This window comes from Micropterus salmoides, unplaced genomic scaffold (assembly GCF_014851395.1).
Source record: "Micropterus salmoides isolate LMB-PRFRI ecotype aquatic unplaced genomic scaffold, ASM1485139v1 Ms_hic_scaffold_13, whole genome shotgun sequence".
NCBI classification, from domain to species: Eukaryota; Metazoa; Chordata; class Actinopteri; order Centrarchiformes; family Centrarchidae; genus Micropterus; species Micropterus salmoides.
Genome location: NW_024040374.1, coordinates 3,088,290 through 3,105,334, shown reverse-complemented (window position 1 = coordinate 3,105,334; position 17,045 = coordinate 3,088,290). Strand labels below are relative to the sequence as shown.

General features: G+C 42.0%; 2 protein-coding genes across 2 annotated transcripts; both read right to left on the bottom strand.

Annotated features, from left to right (window-relative positions):
• Positions 1 to 5,667: 5,667 nt before the first annotated feature.
• Positions 5,668 to 9,761, bottom strand: foxf2b (forkhead box F2b). Its single transcript, XM_038715076.1, has 2 exons — positions 8,266 to 9,761; positions 5,668 to 6,376 (listed from the first exon to the last, which is right to left on the bottom strand). The coding sequence occupies exons 1-2, from the start codon at positions 9,239 to 9,241 to the stop codon at positions 6,204 to 6,206; spliced, it is 1,149 nt and encodes a 382-aa protein (XP_038571004.1). The 5' UTR covers positions 9,242 to 9,761; the 3' UTR covers positions 5,668 to 6,203.
• Positions 9,762 to 14,147: 4,386 nt separating this feature from the next.
• foxq1b (forkhead box Q1b) lies at positions 14,148 to 15,803 on the bottom strand. The gene has a single exon (XM_038715075.1). The coding sequence runs from the start codon at positions 15,599 to 15,601 to the stop codon at positions 14,720 to 14,722; it is 882 nt and encodes a 293-aa protein (XP_038571003.1). The 5' UTR covers positions 15,602 to 15,803; the 3' UTR covers positions 14,148 to 14,719.
• Positions 15,804 to 17,045: the final 1,242 nt, after the last annotated feature.

The following is a 17,045-nucleotide window of genomic DNA, read 5'->3' as shown; positions in this document are numbered from 1 at the left end:
GAAGAGACTGACCTCCCAGCCAGCTCAGCAGAAGGATGACAGTGCTGAGAGAAAATCTGGATCATTGCTTCCACTATGCAGGCAGAGCAGCAGTATTAGAGCCACGTCAGGCAGCAGGAGCAATAATTAGCTCTGAAGGGGAAGATATGGGTGACAGTGTGATGTCCAGAACTTTGCGATCTGGAGACCAGCTGTGACAGATGTTGCAGAAAAAGACCAGGAAGCCTCATATCCTACAGGGAAAGAGTCTTTAAACTTCTTGATCCAAACCTGATGTAGGAGGAAGAGAAAAAGGAGTGGATGATATCATCAATTCTGTAAGTGAAGCAACACACACACACGCACCTCACCTTCAGAACCATTTCCAGCCTATTAAACCAACCATTCTCTGAGAAACGCTGCAGTATGGTCTGGTAATGCTTGATTAAAGTTGGCTGGTGTACCCTTTAACCCAGTGGTTCTCAAACTTTTTCTGTCAGAAGCCAAAAGAAGTTCATGCAAGTAATTTCTATCAATCATTAACAATACAGGCGATTAAAATAAACAAGATTCAGGTTAGCAAAATAACCTTGCTAGCATCAGAGCACTTATGTTTGTTTATTTCACCACATGAATCATATTCATGCAACTCTTCGCTCAACATCCTTCACCCCCATGAAGTGGCTCTAATTTAAATCTGTTTAGATGGTCAGCCTTTTGAATAGTGAGTTATTCCACACATAAAGCATCATGAGGCATTGTGTTCAGTGATACAGTTAATACAAGAGGATGGATAATCCAGCACAATCTGCAAAGAACATGATTGTGTCTAAGTGGACTCAACCAGTGTGGCTTTCGCCCAACTAGTGGTGGGGCCATTCATATTAAAGGAACACTTTTTTAGAAATGCTTTCTAACCTAGAATTAAAATGAGAATATTGACATCACTTTCATCAGTGTGTCCAGAAGACTACAGAAAGAGGTGCAGGACGTCTTTGGACTAGTTCAGTTAAAATACTGGAGGGAAAGCAGCTATCCTCAGTCTGAAGGAAGAAAAAAAAGAAAATGTCATTTTTTGAATTTTCTTTTTGAGGAAAATAATAAAAGTAGGATTAGACTGCCCTCCCCCAAAATACAGCTGTATAGGTAGTCTGAGCTCATAAATTACAACCCATATTTATGTTATTGTTACTGCGTCACACAAAGGATTTTCACCCAGCTGGCCGGGTGAGACTCCTGGTGAAAAAATACTCAGTGTCAACTTCTTTCAACTTACAAATGTTGGTTAAGTTGTGTCACTTCACTAACTTGTGTCTCACTAGCGTAAATACCTTTTTTAACCCAAAACCTGATCTTTATCTAAACCTAACTAAGAGTTTGGTTCCTAAACTTAACCAAACTTTGACCGTTCCACAACATTAACCACACATTTACTGCTATCATAAAGGAGGTAAAGTGTGCCATCATACATGTAGTTCTGGGGAACATATACCGTAGCCTATGTTATTCTGGGAGTCAATGACAAACAACCTACTCTATCGTTTAGGTAGGAGGCCATGTTGGTTGGTTCATCTGTCTGTCCAACACGTTAGCTCATGTATCTTAGAACCTAATATCTGGGGATTTCCATGAAACTGCCCGTTTTCAAGGTCGCTAGAGGTATGTAAGGATCTTCTGGCCTTTCCTTTAGCTTCACTGTCAGGCCAACACTTTTATTTGCTACATGAACTGATATCAAAATGGTAATATTTTACAAATAATATTTTATCATTAATTTGCACTTGATTGCATTGTCGGTGTAGCAATGCTCAGTTTGGAAAACGTTAAAGTGCTTTCAGAAAGAGAGCGGTTACCACTGCATCTGTACAAAAATAGCAAGTTTAGAAGGTTCAAGGTTTATTTATTTCTCACAAAACAACAGGTTGTAGAGTGATATTGAGTTTGTAACTCCATTCTGCTACATAACAGACAGTATCCATATAAACACAACTATAAAAATGGTAAACAGAAATAAACTAACAAATAAATAAGTCAATTTAGCAAACTAATTTTGTACACATTAATAATTAGCTCAGACTGGATAATTGAACTTCACAGCGGTTTTGCTCCAAGGCAATTTTTGTTATTTTTGTTTGATTACTTCCACTGTAGTGTGTTGTTTAGGGAACTCGGATACCAATAAAATTAGGTCCTACATTGTGTTTCTGTGATTGCCATGGTCACACCACAAACTGTGGCAGCAAGATGTCACAGCCTCCATCTCTCTTTCCGCTTTAGATTCTCAGGGACCAGTTGTTTTGTGTATATTTTGGGAATGTACGCCACTAAAGCACTGTGTCACCTCAAATGAAAAGGCCTTAAACAAGTGGTGAAGGGGTGACAATGGAACAGTGGATAAGAAACATACCTTTGGTGTGGGAGAACTGGGTTTGATTCCTAATGTGACACATCCACCAATGTGTCCCTGAGCAAGACACTTAACCCCTGGTTTCTCCAAGTGTGCGTACTCTGTTGTATGTAGCAATTGTAAGTCGCTTTGGATAAAATAACGGATTATTTATTTGATTATAAGGGGGGCAACCAGTAACTTTACCCTTTTCCCCTCTAGTTGGTTAATCTGGCTATGGCTCTAAATAATGTGTTCATTCTAAAAAACTATACTGTAGGTGTAAATCACTGGCTCCACTGTCTGTTTACACCCACCTAAAAGCTGGGTTTAGCAACACTGGAGAAGCTAGAAAGAGACAGCTAGTTTTTGAAAGTATCCAACCGAAAAAATCCCATCTCCTCCCTTCAGGCCTCCAATCATTTCATTCGGTGATGAAATGATTGTCCATGCTTATTACATTCCTGTAAAAGCCATAGATATCGGATTTCTTTCATTGATGTGGGGACTTAAAGAGAATTTCCATAAATATAACAAAAAAACTGAAATAAGTTGCCTATCCTAGCTTTAAAACCTATTGAAACATAGTACTCATCATGCAGCTACATAAATCATGGTTTTATCTGGATCAGTATCCTTACCGTGCATCGCATGTATCTATACATATATGTATTAAAGTGAGTAGGAAGCAGTTCATCAGTGGTTGAGACAGTGATCACATTGTTATTATTACTGTGAGAAGTTGCTTTTAGTATTTTTTTGCTTTTATCAGAGTAGTCTTCATGTAAAATTAGCCAATGCATCTGACTATCTGCTTTGTGAATACCTCATAATATTGTCCTACTGCAGAAATGATATGTGTGTGAAGGTGTCAGCCACTAGATGGCGATGTACTCCACCATATTGAAAGCACCTATCAAGTCTTGTCATGGAAAATCCAGCAACTGCAGGGCCACTTTGTGTGACTTTTCTTCTTGGACATTTGCATTCAGGTTAGAAAGAACTTTGTTGTCTAGTCAAGGATGTTGTTCTTTTTAACAAGTGCCTGCAGATGCTGTTCTTTACAGTCTCCATCACCAATCCCATATGACATTTGTTGTACCCCAAAGTGTTCAAAACACCACTTTAGGGAGGCCACTTTAGTAAGACCAGCTGCATTCAGTCCATCCCTCACCTGCTGTGTTTTTCTGACAATGATTCTGGATCTGACGCTAGTTTACAAGCAGATTATATTATCATCTTTGTCAAATAAAGTTGTATTACCCCTGTATAATTTGCTGCCAGATCTTTCCTTATTCTCTGCATTATAGGAGAATGTATCCACATGAAATTCACATTTGGTTTTCATTTTTAATACCTAAATTTTGAAAACTGGTTAAATAGTGTTCTATCGTCTTACACAATTACTTTTACTCTGCATGTGAAAAGGTATCTAGAAAGTACAGAGCCCCAGAGAAAAAGTTTGAAACCCATAGTGCTCTTTAACACGACAAATAAACACTGAGGTAACAGATTAAACACCCAGCAAAAACATTGTCTCAGACTTTGCATTTTAGACACAAATAGTGACTCCACAGAGCATTTTAAGAAACTGTGATTATGTCAGTGACCTAATAAGGAGAGGCCACCATCAATTCCCATCTGCATATGTTAGTCATGAGGGATGCAGCATTTGATTTATGACCAAAAGCCATGTAGACAAAAACTAGAGTAGCAGCAGCCCAAGTCTGCTTTCTGTTTGTGTGACGAGGCAGCTCTTTTCGAGTCTGATCTGTTTACCGCACTCTAAAAATACCACTTTGTTGCATTTCCATAGACGCGGGCCCTGTCGTTTCATTTGTTTATATGGTGTCTTCAGATGTTGGCAACCCTGGATGTCCACATGGAAAGGAGCAGCCTTAGGATCCAAAAGACTTTCAGCTGTGTAACGCAGGCAGGAGGTGGCTGTAAAACATGCAAAATGTGGAAATATTCAAACTAAGGATAATCAGATTTTCTAAGAAGTGGCCTCTTCATTACAAAATCCCTCTACACTATAATATACCATTCAAAGGACGTTTATCTTTTGAGCCTCACACCTCATATCACCAGTCTGTAAATGTTCTTGCTTTAGTGATCAGCCTGTTCTTAGCCTTGTGTATTTCTTTGGTTGTGCTACTGACATCAAGGCAGAAGTAATCCTGTTGGTGGAAAGTAACTTAACTAAATTTACTCAAGCACTGGATAATTTAAGTACAAATTAAGATACATGTACTTTACTTGAGTGTTTCTGTTTTTTATAATTCAACCCTGCTACCTTTCAGAGGAAAGTTTACAGTTTGCTAAATTTACTATTTTAATTTGACGGCTGTAGTTAATTTGGTGATTATGATGAGAAATAGGATTCCTTGTGTTAGATTAAACTAGTACATGATGATGTGTCTGTACTTTTTATAAAGAACAATTTAAAATGTAGGACTTTTAGTTATAAAAGAGTTACAGTAAAGAGTAATGGAGTTTTATTTTTATATAGTGCCATTGCCACATTTACTTCTGAATACTTCTTCCACCACTGCAACACCCCCATTAAAATTACACCTGCATACCTAAACAGAAACCATTGAAATGGAAATTTTACATTTAAACCACTCTGAAAATGAAAATGATTAATTGAATAATAAAAGAATGGAAAAGCCTGTGATTTTTTAAATGAGCCTTTGTTATTGAGTGTCCTTAGTTTTAGAGAATAATAATTCAAAACCTGACCATCAGTGCTGGAAGAAGTAATCAGATACTTTACTAAAGTAAATGTAGAATACCAAAATATGGAAATCCTTCATAATAAGTAAAAGTCCTACATCCAATCTCTTAAGTATCAAAAATAAAAAGTACTCATTGTGCAGCTGAGGGGCTCTATTGTATCATTTTACTGTAGTTAGGTCTACATGTGTCAACAGATAAGCAGGATTTGTTAAGGAGATAACTACTCTACTGTTGAGTAGCTTAATATATAATAAATATAAACTGATTATAGGTTTTGCGTGTTAAATGTTATTCTGCAAATTAACTCCAGCTACCAAATACAGGAATACAAAATATAATGAAACCAACAATAGAAATACTTAATTAAAGTACACATCTCAAATTGAGTTAATGTAGCTACTTGGTTTCCGCCACAGTTGACCATACTGGAAATGTGTGAATGGCATGAAAGCAATATATTCAATGTGTTTCTGATATGCAAGCTCAATATCACCCACCTTTAATGCAAGTTAAACTTTCCTACATGAATGTGCATGGAAAGACAGAAGTATTTAGGAATGTAGCCTAAAATATATATCAGCTTTATTGAAACATTTTACAGGACAAAAAGTTGGCAAAGGGGTTATACAATAAGTGCAAGATTTGTTGCAGTTCATGTTAGCCTATAAAGCGTCATGTGTGTATTTACTCTAATAGGATAGAACATAGTTACATAGAATATAATTTGTTTGCACGTGTTACAAAAGCAAACACATTGAAAATCGTGTTTCAGAAATTTCTTTTGAAGAAGAAAACGCTTGTCAGGGTTCATATAGGCAAAGTGGTTTGTTTAAAGGCCTTTGGGGTTTCTTCATTAATTTCCTTCAATGCATAGTTTTCTCAAGTTCAACCAAAAAAAGCTACTTTGGCTGCATATAGGAGGCAAACACGTGAGAGCGGACACTGCGATACATCCTGGTATGAATCCTCCCAAAAATTAAAAAGAAGGGGGGGAAAAAGTCCACTTGTTTGTTCTCATGTGACGAAACTGCAGTTTCACTGTGATCGTCGCTGCGCTGCCTTTTTTTTTTTTTGAAATCCACAGAGACAGGTGAGCTCACATGACGCAGGGTTTGATGTCCTGACAGACGCTCTGGGGGTGGTGATGGTGGTGATGGTGATAGTAGGATCCGCCAGCCGAGGGGTGGAAGGAGGAGATGCCGTTAAAGTTTAACACAAAATCTTTCCTGTCGCACACCGAGGAATGGCTCTGATAGCGTGGAATCCCCACTGCAGAAGAGACAGAGAAAAATTCAAATATATGTAAATAAAGAAGTGAGTACAGTAATATCACTATGCTTTATGAACATCCTATTAATATGATTTTGAGCATCTTCAACCGAGTTTAAGGACATTTTTCTGCACCAAAAACTGTGTGAAAGATAATTATCGTTTGTTGCGACACAAAATTGATGTTTTATATGTCAAGTATCTTTAAAATAAAACAGAAAATAGCCTAAAGATGTTTCATAAACCGCAAAATTTGTATTTATTTTGGTTCGGATGTAAAATGTGGATTGATGAATGACTGACCACTGAAATATCTGACAATCTTTTTTAAAACTGCGACAAAAGTTGCCCTGATTCTGTCACATGGCTTTAAAAGGAACACAATTGGCTGCTGAGTAGGATAAGGTCTTGTTTTACTAAAATTATTATATAAATTATTATTATTATTAAAAATGATAATGTTCCCCAAACCGCCTCACATCTTTACAATTTAATGTACAGTTACTGAAATTGGTTATTTATTTACTTAAAACGATTTGTTGGGACATTTGCCTTCTATACACCTCCCACAAGGAGATGGCATAATCATTTCTGAGTTCATTTGTATTTTAAAAGGCACCGCTATTTTTAAAATGACTTTAACGCTTTTATTTCGATTTATAACCAATAATAGTTGTCTATATGAGTCATTTTCCCCTGGAGAGCACCAAACTTGCAGCAATATTTAAATTAGACTCAGTGACCGTCATTTTGTGTCTGTAAGTGAGCCTCTATTTCCAGAAACAGAAAAATAAATGGGGAGGCTGTGGCTTCCAAGAGGTCATAAGGACTCCAGATGTGAGTGTGTTTTTCAGGGGAAGACAGCAGGCTTTATCCTCCGGGCCACAGCTCGCTGCCCTGCGCCCGTTTTCACAGACAACACACAAGCCTCTCTGACTGACAGTACAGTTACCGACCCTGTACTGTGCAGACGAACACATTTATCCTGCGTGCAGCCTCAATAAGGACGCTGCGTAAAGTTTAACAAGGCCGTCTGTCTCTTGTGGATATGCGGTGGTTGAAATCCTCTGCCGGTGTGGTCCGACCTGCACAGTCTTTGTTTAGTTAACCTCTGGGACCCTTTCGGGCTCCAGCATGAGTTACAAGCCTCGGTGAAATCCCCAGACTTTAGTAAAGCCTCAGTGTGTTATGTTTAAAGTAAATGAGCATGAACTGGGGAGGTGAATTAAGAACGCGATCACAAATGAGCTGTTTTTTGGCCAGACGTGATTTAGACAATCCTGCAGACTGTGGATTAAAGATACAAATATTACACACTACAACCGAATTTTTCAAACTAATTAGTGCATGGTCTTGGGTAGGTGTTACGGTTGGTTGTATTATACAATAAACATGCAATGCAAATTTATTTTTTCAATAAAATAAGTTGTAATTGTTGAGGTTTTTGTAACCCCAAATTGTTGAGCTTAGTAAAGCTTAGACGGAAATAATAAGGGGAAAACAGTCATACATAAATTCATATCGCTCAGTGGAAATGAATAGTAGCTTTTAAATGATGAAGTGTAATCATTTTATTTCTCCTCTATGGCATTTTTATTTATTGTGTTATTTATTTAATGGTATTATTTATTTCAATAATAAGCACGACAATCCTGATTTTAGATCATTTGTAATTCATTATTAAGTTTTTACTCTTTAAAAACATTTTGAAACCGTCACAGGCCTCTGCTGCAGATAGAAACTCAATGTTGCATATTGCTGTCTGTCTTACAGATGAGGTGGACATGCTGTGTGCTATTATCATATAACACTTGTTATTTTTATAACTTCCAAATATATTAGACGGGATTCATCCTCTCCAGTGTGAGACATAAGTGAGTTTGTGGTACCTGATATGTCGCTGGTGTGGCTGTCCCTGCCGTTCTGGTGAAGATAGCTCTGCTCCAGGGAGTAAGGCGACATGCCGGAGTGTAAACCAGAGGATGCGGGGCTGCTGGAGGCTAAAGGCTGCTGTTTAATGTAGGGGGACCCGCCGGAGGACGCCCAGTGTGCGGATGTACTGGCGTACGGGGAGTGGCCGTCCAGCGCGCTCGCCATGGCTGGAGAGGACGGGACTGGGCTGCTGCTGCTGTCCGGTCCGTACTCCCCATTGGGCGGCACAGGACAGCTCGCCATGTATGTGGAGCCCGGGCTTGGAGACATGTGGGGTACGTGGTGGCCGCCGCTCAGCCCGTCGTACCCCCCGGCCATTGAATTGCTCATCATGTCCAAGTTGTAGCTGTTTCCGTGACAGGCGAGAGAGGCGGATGGAGCTTGAAAGTCAAAACTCTGCGGGAGAATGGAGGTGCCGAAGCCTATGCCGTTCATCATCCGATACATGGGCTTCAGAGCTTGACATTTTCTTCTGAAGCCCCTGGGTCTCCGACGAAACGAGCCTTCCTCGAACATGAACTCACTACCCGGATCGATGGTCCAGTAGTGGCCTTTCCCCGGCCTGCCCAGCCCTTTGGGCAGCTTGATGAAGCACTCATTCAGCGAAAGATTATGCCGGACCGAGTTCTTCCAGCCCTGATATGAGCCCCTGAAGAATGGGAAGCGAGCCTGGAGGAACTGGTAGATCTCACTGAGTGTCAGTCGTTTGGTGGGGGAGCTTTGTATTGCCATAACGATGAGAGCGATGTATGAGTAAGGCGGCTTTTCCGGTCGCCGTAAACCGGAGCTCGTCTTCTTTCCTTTAATGGCGGTGGACGAACTTTCTGTAGCGGCTTGTGGGCTCAGCATGGCGGGGTGCAGGACGCCGGACGCCGGGCTAGATCTCAGAGGAGGCGGAGGGTCCAGCTGCTGCTGAGGGGTCTCGGTCGTCATGTCAACTCTGACGTACGACTGGCGTAGAGTGAAGAGAGGGAGGGAGAAAAGACGAGTAGTGAGGGGTTTCAGAAGAGAAATATATCGAGATCCAGCGGTCAGTGTCCTTGCAAGTGAGCGTTACACAGCCAGTGGTCCTCAGAATCCGAGCGCAAAATGGAGTGGAATCTGTGTCCAGTTACGCACGACTCTCCCGTTACGCACGGTGCTCCCTTGACGCATGCAGAACGCACGGCGGGTACGCACTGACAGAGAGAGGAAGAGGAAGAGAGAGTGGGGGGAGCGGGTGTCCAGGGGTTTAGCTCGACACAGAGGCTCCACTGGGTGTCACAGCGGCGCTAAGTGGTGCTGTGTGACGCGCCAGGTGGCCATCGACCGCCTTAATAATCCCTCAAGTGGAGGAAACACGAAAACCCCTCGACTTATTGCGCACAGCAGTCCAGCCAAACAAAGCTCGACCACCTATCATTTCATAAATCTTTCTTCCCTTTGCGAGAGCCCCCCTACCTCTTCCCCTCATCCGCACTCTGCGCCTGCAAATCTCCCTGAAATCAGTGACGAATAGAGCCCCCCCCCCCCCCCACCCCTTTTTTTTTGTCAAATCTGGCCCAAGTCCACTTACCGTTCTCAGCAGCGTTAAAGCTCCTCATTCTCTCCTCTCCTCGTCATCTTTTTTCCCCTCCCACCCCCACTCTCCAAGTTCGGACTACACGCAATTAAGCCATCTATCAAACCTCCCCCAGACATCCCAATCAACAGCGCCACACGCCAGACGCACAAGTTAAAAAACGACTTTTCCCCCCTCTGGTCCTGCATGTATGAAGTTGTGATTTCAGCCCGATGTGTCACAGATCATATATTTTCCTGTCACGAATAAGCACCACAGTATGTGAAAAAGGTCCAGTTTACAATTTAAACCATAAAGCCCAAAACATTCATATATCTGCGGCAGATAATACCCAAACGCATCGCTGTGAAGCAATAAAAAACGCTCAATCTTGTATTATTTGTATTATTTTGCTCCTAATTTCCTCCCAAACTGGTCCAGAGGATAACAAAAACAAACTGTCGCGGTGCCGGGCTGGGGCGAGGAGTGTGAGAGATGGAGAGGTGGTGGTCTTTACCGTGCGTGCATAAGCGGGGGGTTGCTCTGAGTAAATGACTTTGACATGAGTGGAAGCAGGCTTTTTCCATCAAGCCCGGCCCTGGATACCACACACAGCGCGCCAGTGTCAGCTTACCGCCCCGGGCCAGAGCCGGTCCCCTGGGCCCCACGTTCATTAGAGAGAGAAAAGCGAAATTAGGCGAGCGGGCGTCGACAGTTTCCTCCCCTATGGAGACATCACACACCGATTTGTCCAACATGATGGAGTTATATATCCCATAAAGGTAATATCAACATCCGTGCTGCGACCGAGGGGAGATCATTGGGCTTTGAAGACAAAAAAAAACATGAAATATTGCTGCTGTCCCTAAACTGAGAGCTTTGTTGGTTGTGTTGTGCATGTTTGTCACGATTTCTTTTTACTATACTTATTGGTTTACAGTCTTGCATAGGTAATATTTCAGTGTAATTGTTATATTTATTGTGTCTTTCTTTTCCACGGGCCCACGCCGCGGCTCGTAGCCTATATAAAACAACCCCCTACACCAACAATGAAAACTGCAGGGGAAAAAAAACAGTTAAATATTTTTCACATTTCATTTTTCATACTCGAATCTGTTTCTGTGCACGCTTTTGCCGACACAACCTTTTAAAGTTTAGATATAGCCTGGAGGGTTTTCCAAACAATAACCAGCAACAATAACCTTTGCACTTTGCACAACAAAGGATGTGCGGATAAAATCATTTTCCACCGTGACACACAGCGCTGTATGGAGGATCTTAACGGCCCCAGAAATTTCCTGCGACATCAAAACTTATGACCCCCGCCGAGATCAGGATGCTTTGGCTTGCAGAGGGAATCTTTGTTCTGGGAGCGCTTTGAAGACGGCGCTCCGACTGCTTTTACGCACCGAGATTATGTGATTTCCTAATTTAGCTTTTTGGAAATATCAAGTGATCAGCGGCCACCACGAAAGCTGTTCAGAGGTGTTTTTGATATAGAAGAGTTTGTCTTTGGAATACAGTTACGGCTGGAGGCCCATATGAGCCTATTTCCGAGACAAAAAGGCCTTCTGTTTGTTTTCATGTTTAGGCTGAAATGTATTTTTTACCCCCCATAAAATATTACCTCCATGAGATTTGTGTGAAGTGTCTGACCTCAGGTAACCTGTTTCAGGACATTTAAAAATAAAATCGCCATGGCCTACTATTATACTATATTTAAGTTAAGTATATTACTAAATCTTAAGAACCCTATAATATTACTAAAAATAAGCATCAACAAATATTTAAAAACAAATAATCTGCAAACAAAATGTTTATAAACTACATAATAATAAGCAGGGCTGTCTTTAATCTCCCATATTTATTTAGTTTTTAGTTTTTTACTGTGCTTATATAGTAAATAGGCCTATAATAAACAACGTATGTCAAGTAAAACAATAACGAATACTAGTTCAGGTCCTTTTAACGGTAATCCAATATTCTTTCGACTGCTCGGGGTTTCTCCTGGCCGCTCCGCCTGTGTTTCCTGTGGCTGGGCCGGGAGCTTTGGAGCTGCCTCTCCGGGACTCTGGGAGGTCAGGCGCGGTTCAGTTTGCCGGAGTGACAGACTGTTTGGACTTCCTAACATTGTGCCTGCCTTGAAGTTTAGTTTCATAACACTGTGGGCCTTATTCGGAGGCAGTCAGCCCTGGAAGAGGCCTGAGTTCCTTCTCAGGCAGTATGATGTGGACCGGGTCGAAACAGACACCGGCTGAAATGTAAGTGCTGAGAAATGCTGTTTACAAGTATGAAGAGCGCGCGTCCTGACACCAAGGACGTGAGCAATGTAGGGACACTAAGAGAACGTGTGTCTTATTTTATCGTATAGCTTTCTTATATGTTTCTACCTGCTGTGTTTATTGTTTATTACTAGGCACTAAAACACCAAACTGAATTCCTTATATGTGTAAACCTACTTGCCAATAAAGCTGTTTCTGATTCTCTTGAGCCACGTGACAGCTCCGCAGACAGGTATGCTGTTCTGGCGTTTCACCTGCAGGTTGCAGCATTGTCCCTGAAAACAGAAGTGAGTCTCACCTGTCACCTGTCAGACTGCTCAGTGCGCTCTGAACATAATTTATGTGCATAACGATCAGTAGGGGCACATGACGTGTAGAATAGGTGCAGGCCTACTCAGCCATTCTAAGGGTGTTAAAAAGATGGGCAAATGCTGAGATGACTGCTGTAACAAAAATACCGACTATGTATTAGTTTTTATATTCGTTTTGACTTAGGCTATCCACCTACGTCAGAATTACTTTATATCCAAAACTCCAGCACCAGGTTAAAAAAGTTGCTTGAATTTTGTCTTTTAATATCTTATAAAATATCTGTATGAAGGATCTGTCATTTTGAATAATGATTAAACAAAATAATAATAATAAAAGGGTTACACTCGCTTTCCATTAAATTGCAACAAAAAACAAAATCTGACAGAGAGCATTTTGAAATTTTGAAAATGACATCTCATTTTTGTGGCGTTATTCTTCTTGTTTTGTGATAACATAAGGCAACAAAATGATCTCACGATTTCACCGGCGTACCTTTGAAGAAAACTCTCAGTTCACACCAACCAAATACACAGACCTCGAGAAATAACATAAATAGGCCTACCCTTTTACCTTTAGGGCAACTAACTGTGTATTCTCGTCTTTATATTGAAGTTAGAGGAATAAGAACCCAGAAATTCGAGATTTCACATGAACTATAGCTCGAACTAGGCCTATAGCTCGTCAACGGCCAATGAGTCGGGGGTCTGTTTCAGGACCGCGGAGAGCAACTGCAGCCTCCTCCGGACACGAGCAGTAAACAGCCTGCAGGACGCTGCGGCGCCTGTTGTTGAAGATAATATTGTGTGTGCATGTAAAAATGAGCATAAACAATAAAAAATGATAGCTGTTGTTAGTTATAGATGACCACCACACCGCATCTCTGGCATTGTTTTTGTTAAACACAGTTTATGATCACAACGTAGAACCAACTGCTTGCACCAAATCATTTAAATATTTTTATTTTGACGCATAGCAGTGAACAGATTAATATAATTGGACTGCTAATATAGCCTATAAAATAGACACTAATATAAAGATGGCAACAACAGTAATACATGTTTTTGTCAAATGTCCTTCATTTCTGATGAGTTCTTCAGGAAACCGTTTTTGTGGCAGATTAATAGAGTCTGAGACAAAAGTCTTTGTTTGAAATGAAATATTAAATGTGAGAAGTTGTATTCTAGTCTAACAAATGTTTAACCTTTGCAGCGGTGTTTTTGGTGTCTTATGTGGGCTAGGCACGTGTATGTGCATGACACAATAATACAATATACCGTGGTGATTATAACAATATTGTTTTGATGTTTAATCTTTATGGTCTCGTGTTTTATTTGTTTACTCAAGCTGTTGCCTTGATTGTCATATGTCAATAGACTACCTTTCCTTTTGCCATATACTGTATTTTCATAGAATTTTCAGTAGGTATCAGTGTAAGAGGAGCCCAAAGGCAGTATGCTGGATTTACTGTACTTTACCTCTATTAGTTTGACTTTGATGATTTTGATTTAGGAGTTCATTTTGAAAAGATTATGAGACCAACAGTTTCCTCCTTTCTTGCCTTTATGGTATAATCTACAGTAGACTATCTCTCCTGTTGAACAGGTGCAAGGCCCGTTCACTCCCGCCCCCGCTGATCTGTACACCTGCTTCTGATCTGACAAACACCCTTTCATGTCTGTAATGAATAACTCATTGAAAGTCAGGGTCCCATTGTTTCACGTTTTTTATTCATAAAAATACCAGGCATGCATGAATCAATCTTAGGAAAACATTGGGCATTTCCATGCGGTAGTGCAGCCACGTGATTTCTCATCGCAGCTCAGTCAATATTTTTATATATACAACAATATTTTATACAGCAGTTCATACAAAACAAGAAAATATAAATAGATGAAGAGTTTCAACGTGGCACTTGGTTGCCGTCATACAGTAGAAATGACCAATGAACCATGGATACGTGAATACAAACACACACACACTCTCTCTCCCTCTCTCTCTCCCTCTCTCTCTCTCTCACACACACACACACACACACACACACACACAGGCAGACAGTGGAATGTCCTGTGATGACAGCAACTATTTGCTGAGTCACCACAGTTGGATCTATATTGACAACGCGTCATGTTTGTTTTTCACTGCAAAATGACTTACAGTAATCATGGTGAGACAAACAAACTAAAAAAGTTAAACAGCTAAAGCACTGAAAGCTAAGAGCGCCCACAAAAGTGCACATCATGGGTCAAAACATACAAGCCTGACAACAGTCCTGGTGTTTTATGAGAGCAAAGAGTCTATATGGAAACCTCGCGCCTTGTTGGGCATCCTGAGCGCATGGAGAGCGGCCTCCGGTGCTGTTTGCTGGAGGTATGCGAGTGCATCCCTGCTGGGCTCTGTGCTGCTGTACGCCCCCTCTGACAGGTACGTGTGCTGTGCCGGATAGCTCATAGTGTAAGGCAGTACGTGAGGCCCTTGGGACCAGTAGATCCGGGAGGCGTGGGTTTCTGCATCAACGAAGCTGTCCTCCCTCCGTTTGAAGGGTGTGCTGAGGATGCTGTCGATGGCGAACGAGCTAGAGAACTTGGCCCCCACCCTCTCCTCCGGGGCAGGGAGGCGGGTGTCCTCGCTGAGGGTGTCCAGGCTCTCCTGCTCCTTTGACGACCTCTTGGCGATGCGCTTCCTCCTGCGGCGGAACACCCCGTCAGCGAAGGTGTACTCGCTTTGCGGGTTGAGCATCCAGTAGTTGTCCTTGCCCCAGGGTCTGGATGGGTCCCGCAACACTTTGAGGAAGCAGTCGTTTAGTGACAGGTTATGGCGCACCGAGTTCCTCCAGCCGGTGTAGCTGCCGCGGAAAAACGGGAACTTCTTCATCAGGTAGTCGTTGATCTCTGCCAGAGTGAGGCGGCCGCTGCTGGACTCCCGGATGGCCATGGCGATGAGGGCGATGTAGGAGTAAGGGGGTTTGGGTCTGCGGGTGTAGGGTTTACCCTTGCTGGCGTCACCGCTCTGGGTGACAGGTGCCGGGCTGTTGGCCACGCAGTCCCCGTCCGACCCCAGCTCGTCCCCGGATAGAGGAGACGGAACTCCTCCCTCTGCTTCCATGCACAGCTCCAGCGGCTTCTGAGCAAAGTGGTGCGCAGAGAAAACTTCAAGTTTCATTTTTTAAAGCGAAGGATGATCCTCTTCCTGAAGTGTCTCCTACGTTACAGTCCTGTCTTAACTGAGCAGCAGAGCAGGTGTAGCAGTCCTGACAGCAGCAATGTCTCTGTGTGTTTATGTGTTGTAAAGGCTCGTCTGTAGCGCTGGAGGCACCCTGAGCCTCAGTCTGGAGCAGCAGAATACTGATCTGTCTCCGGAGACACGCTTGTCTTGCTATAATATAATGCCTCGACAAGGGACGGCCCACGGGCGGGGTTTCCAGCCCGAATCCATTGAAGCGATTGAGTGATATAATATATGTATGTTTACAATTGGACGCTACTGTGCCACGCCACTGAAGAACAAAAACAGGGAGGAAGTGAGGCAAGAGAGGGCAGGTATGAAAAATAGGTTAGTCTAAAATGTAGGCTAACCAGAAATACGCACATCTATCCATTAAAAGTCCTGGAGTCGTTTATCATACAGACGCTGAGAGAGACAACAGCACTATCAACTGTTTGCCTACACAGCTTTTTAACAGAAAACTTTTCCTGAACCACATTTAGCGCCTGAAACTCATTAACTAAACTTTTCTGCCAGATGATTGATCACTATTTTTATTTAAATTGAACATTCTTAAAAATCATTTTCCCCAATTGTAGCCTACTCATTAGTCTCTGTCCCGTTTTAACATTTCTCCTCTATACCCAGCCGATTAAACTTTAGGTTGTTTCGTGGGTGGGTGATGCACTTTATCGCTCACAATAGACCAGCAAAAACATTCGGAGGGTGCTGAAAAGTTCAGTGCTGCGGTAAATTAATCAGAAAGACTGTGGATGGGCAGAAAGAAGAGAACAGAATAAATGGAAAATTAGACACGGCAGTCCCTGCTGTGCACTTCAACCTGTTCCTCCGCCGGCGCTCCGGTGGAACGGGGAAGTAACGAGGACGCAAAACTGAATTAAAATAGATGGGTTTGGATGAGTTCCACGTAACGCACAATATATAATATGTAAGCTCTCAGGCTAAACAAGAGCGCTGAGAGAATAAAAAAGTCAGAAAGATTGCATTAGAGGTCATGTAAAGTTCAGAGGACCATTGCACCTGCAGGCAAAGAAACAGCGAGCGACAGAAGCCTGGGTGGAGAACAGGCGATCCACTCTGTGTTTGAACCGGTGATGCAAATAAGCAGTGCAAGGGAGGCAGGATCTTCAAACTGCTGAATGTAAATCCCGACGACCCAAACAACAACACTACTACCTAACTGCAGTTGGGATATTTTGGATTTAGTTGTTTTTTTTGCTATCAAAAGTTGTGGTTGACATTTTTTGAACAAATAAGTACTCCAGGGTCAACCAGGCTAGCATACACACTTGTTTACCATGGGTTTAAAATGAGAGCCATGGCCGGAACAAGAGATTTTGTGGTCCTAAGCAGAATTCCTCAACATTGGAGTAGAGGCTGA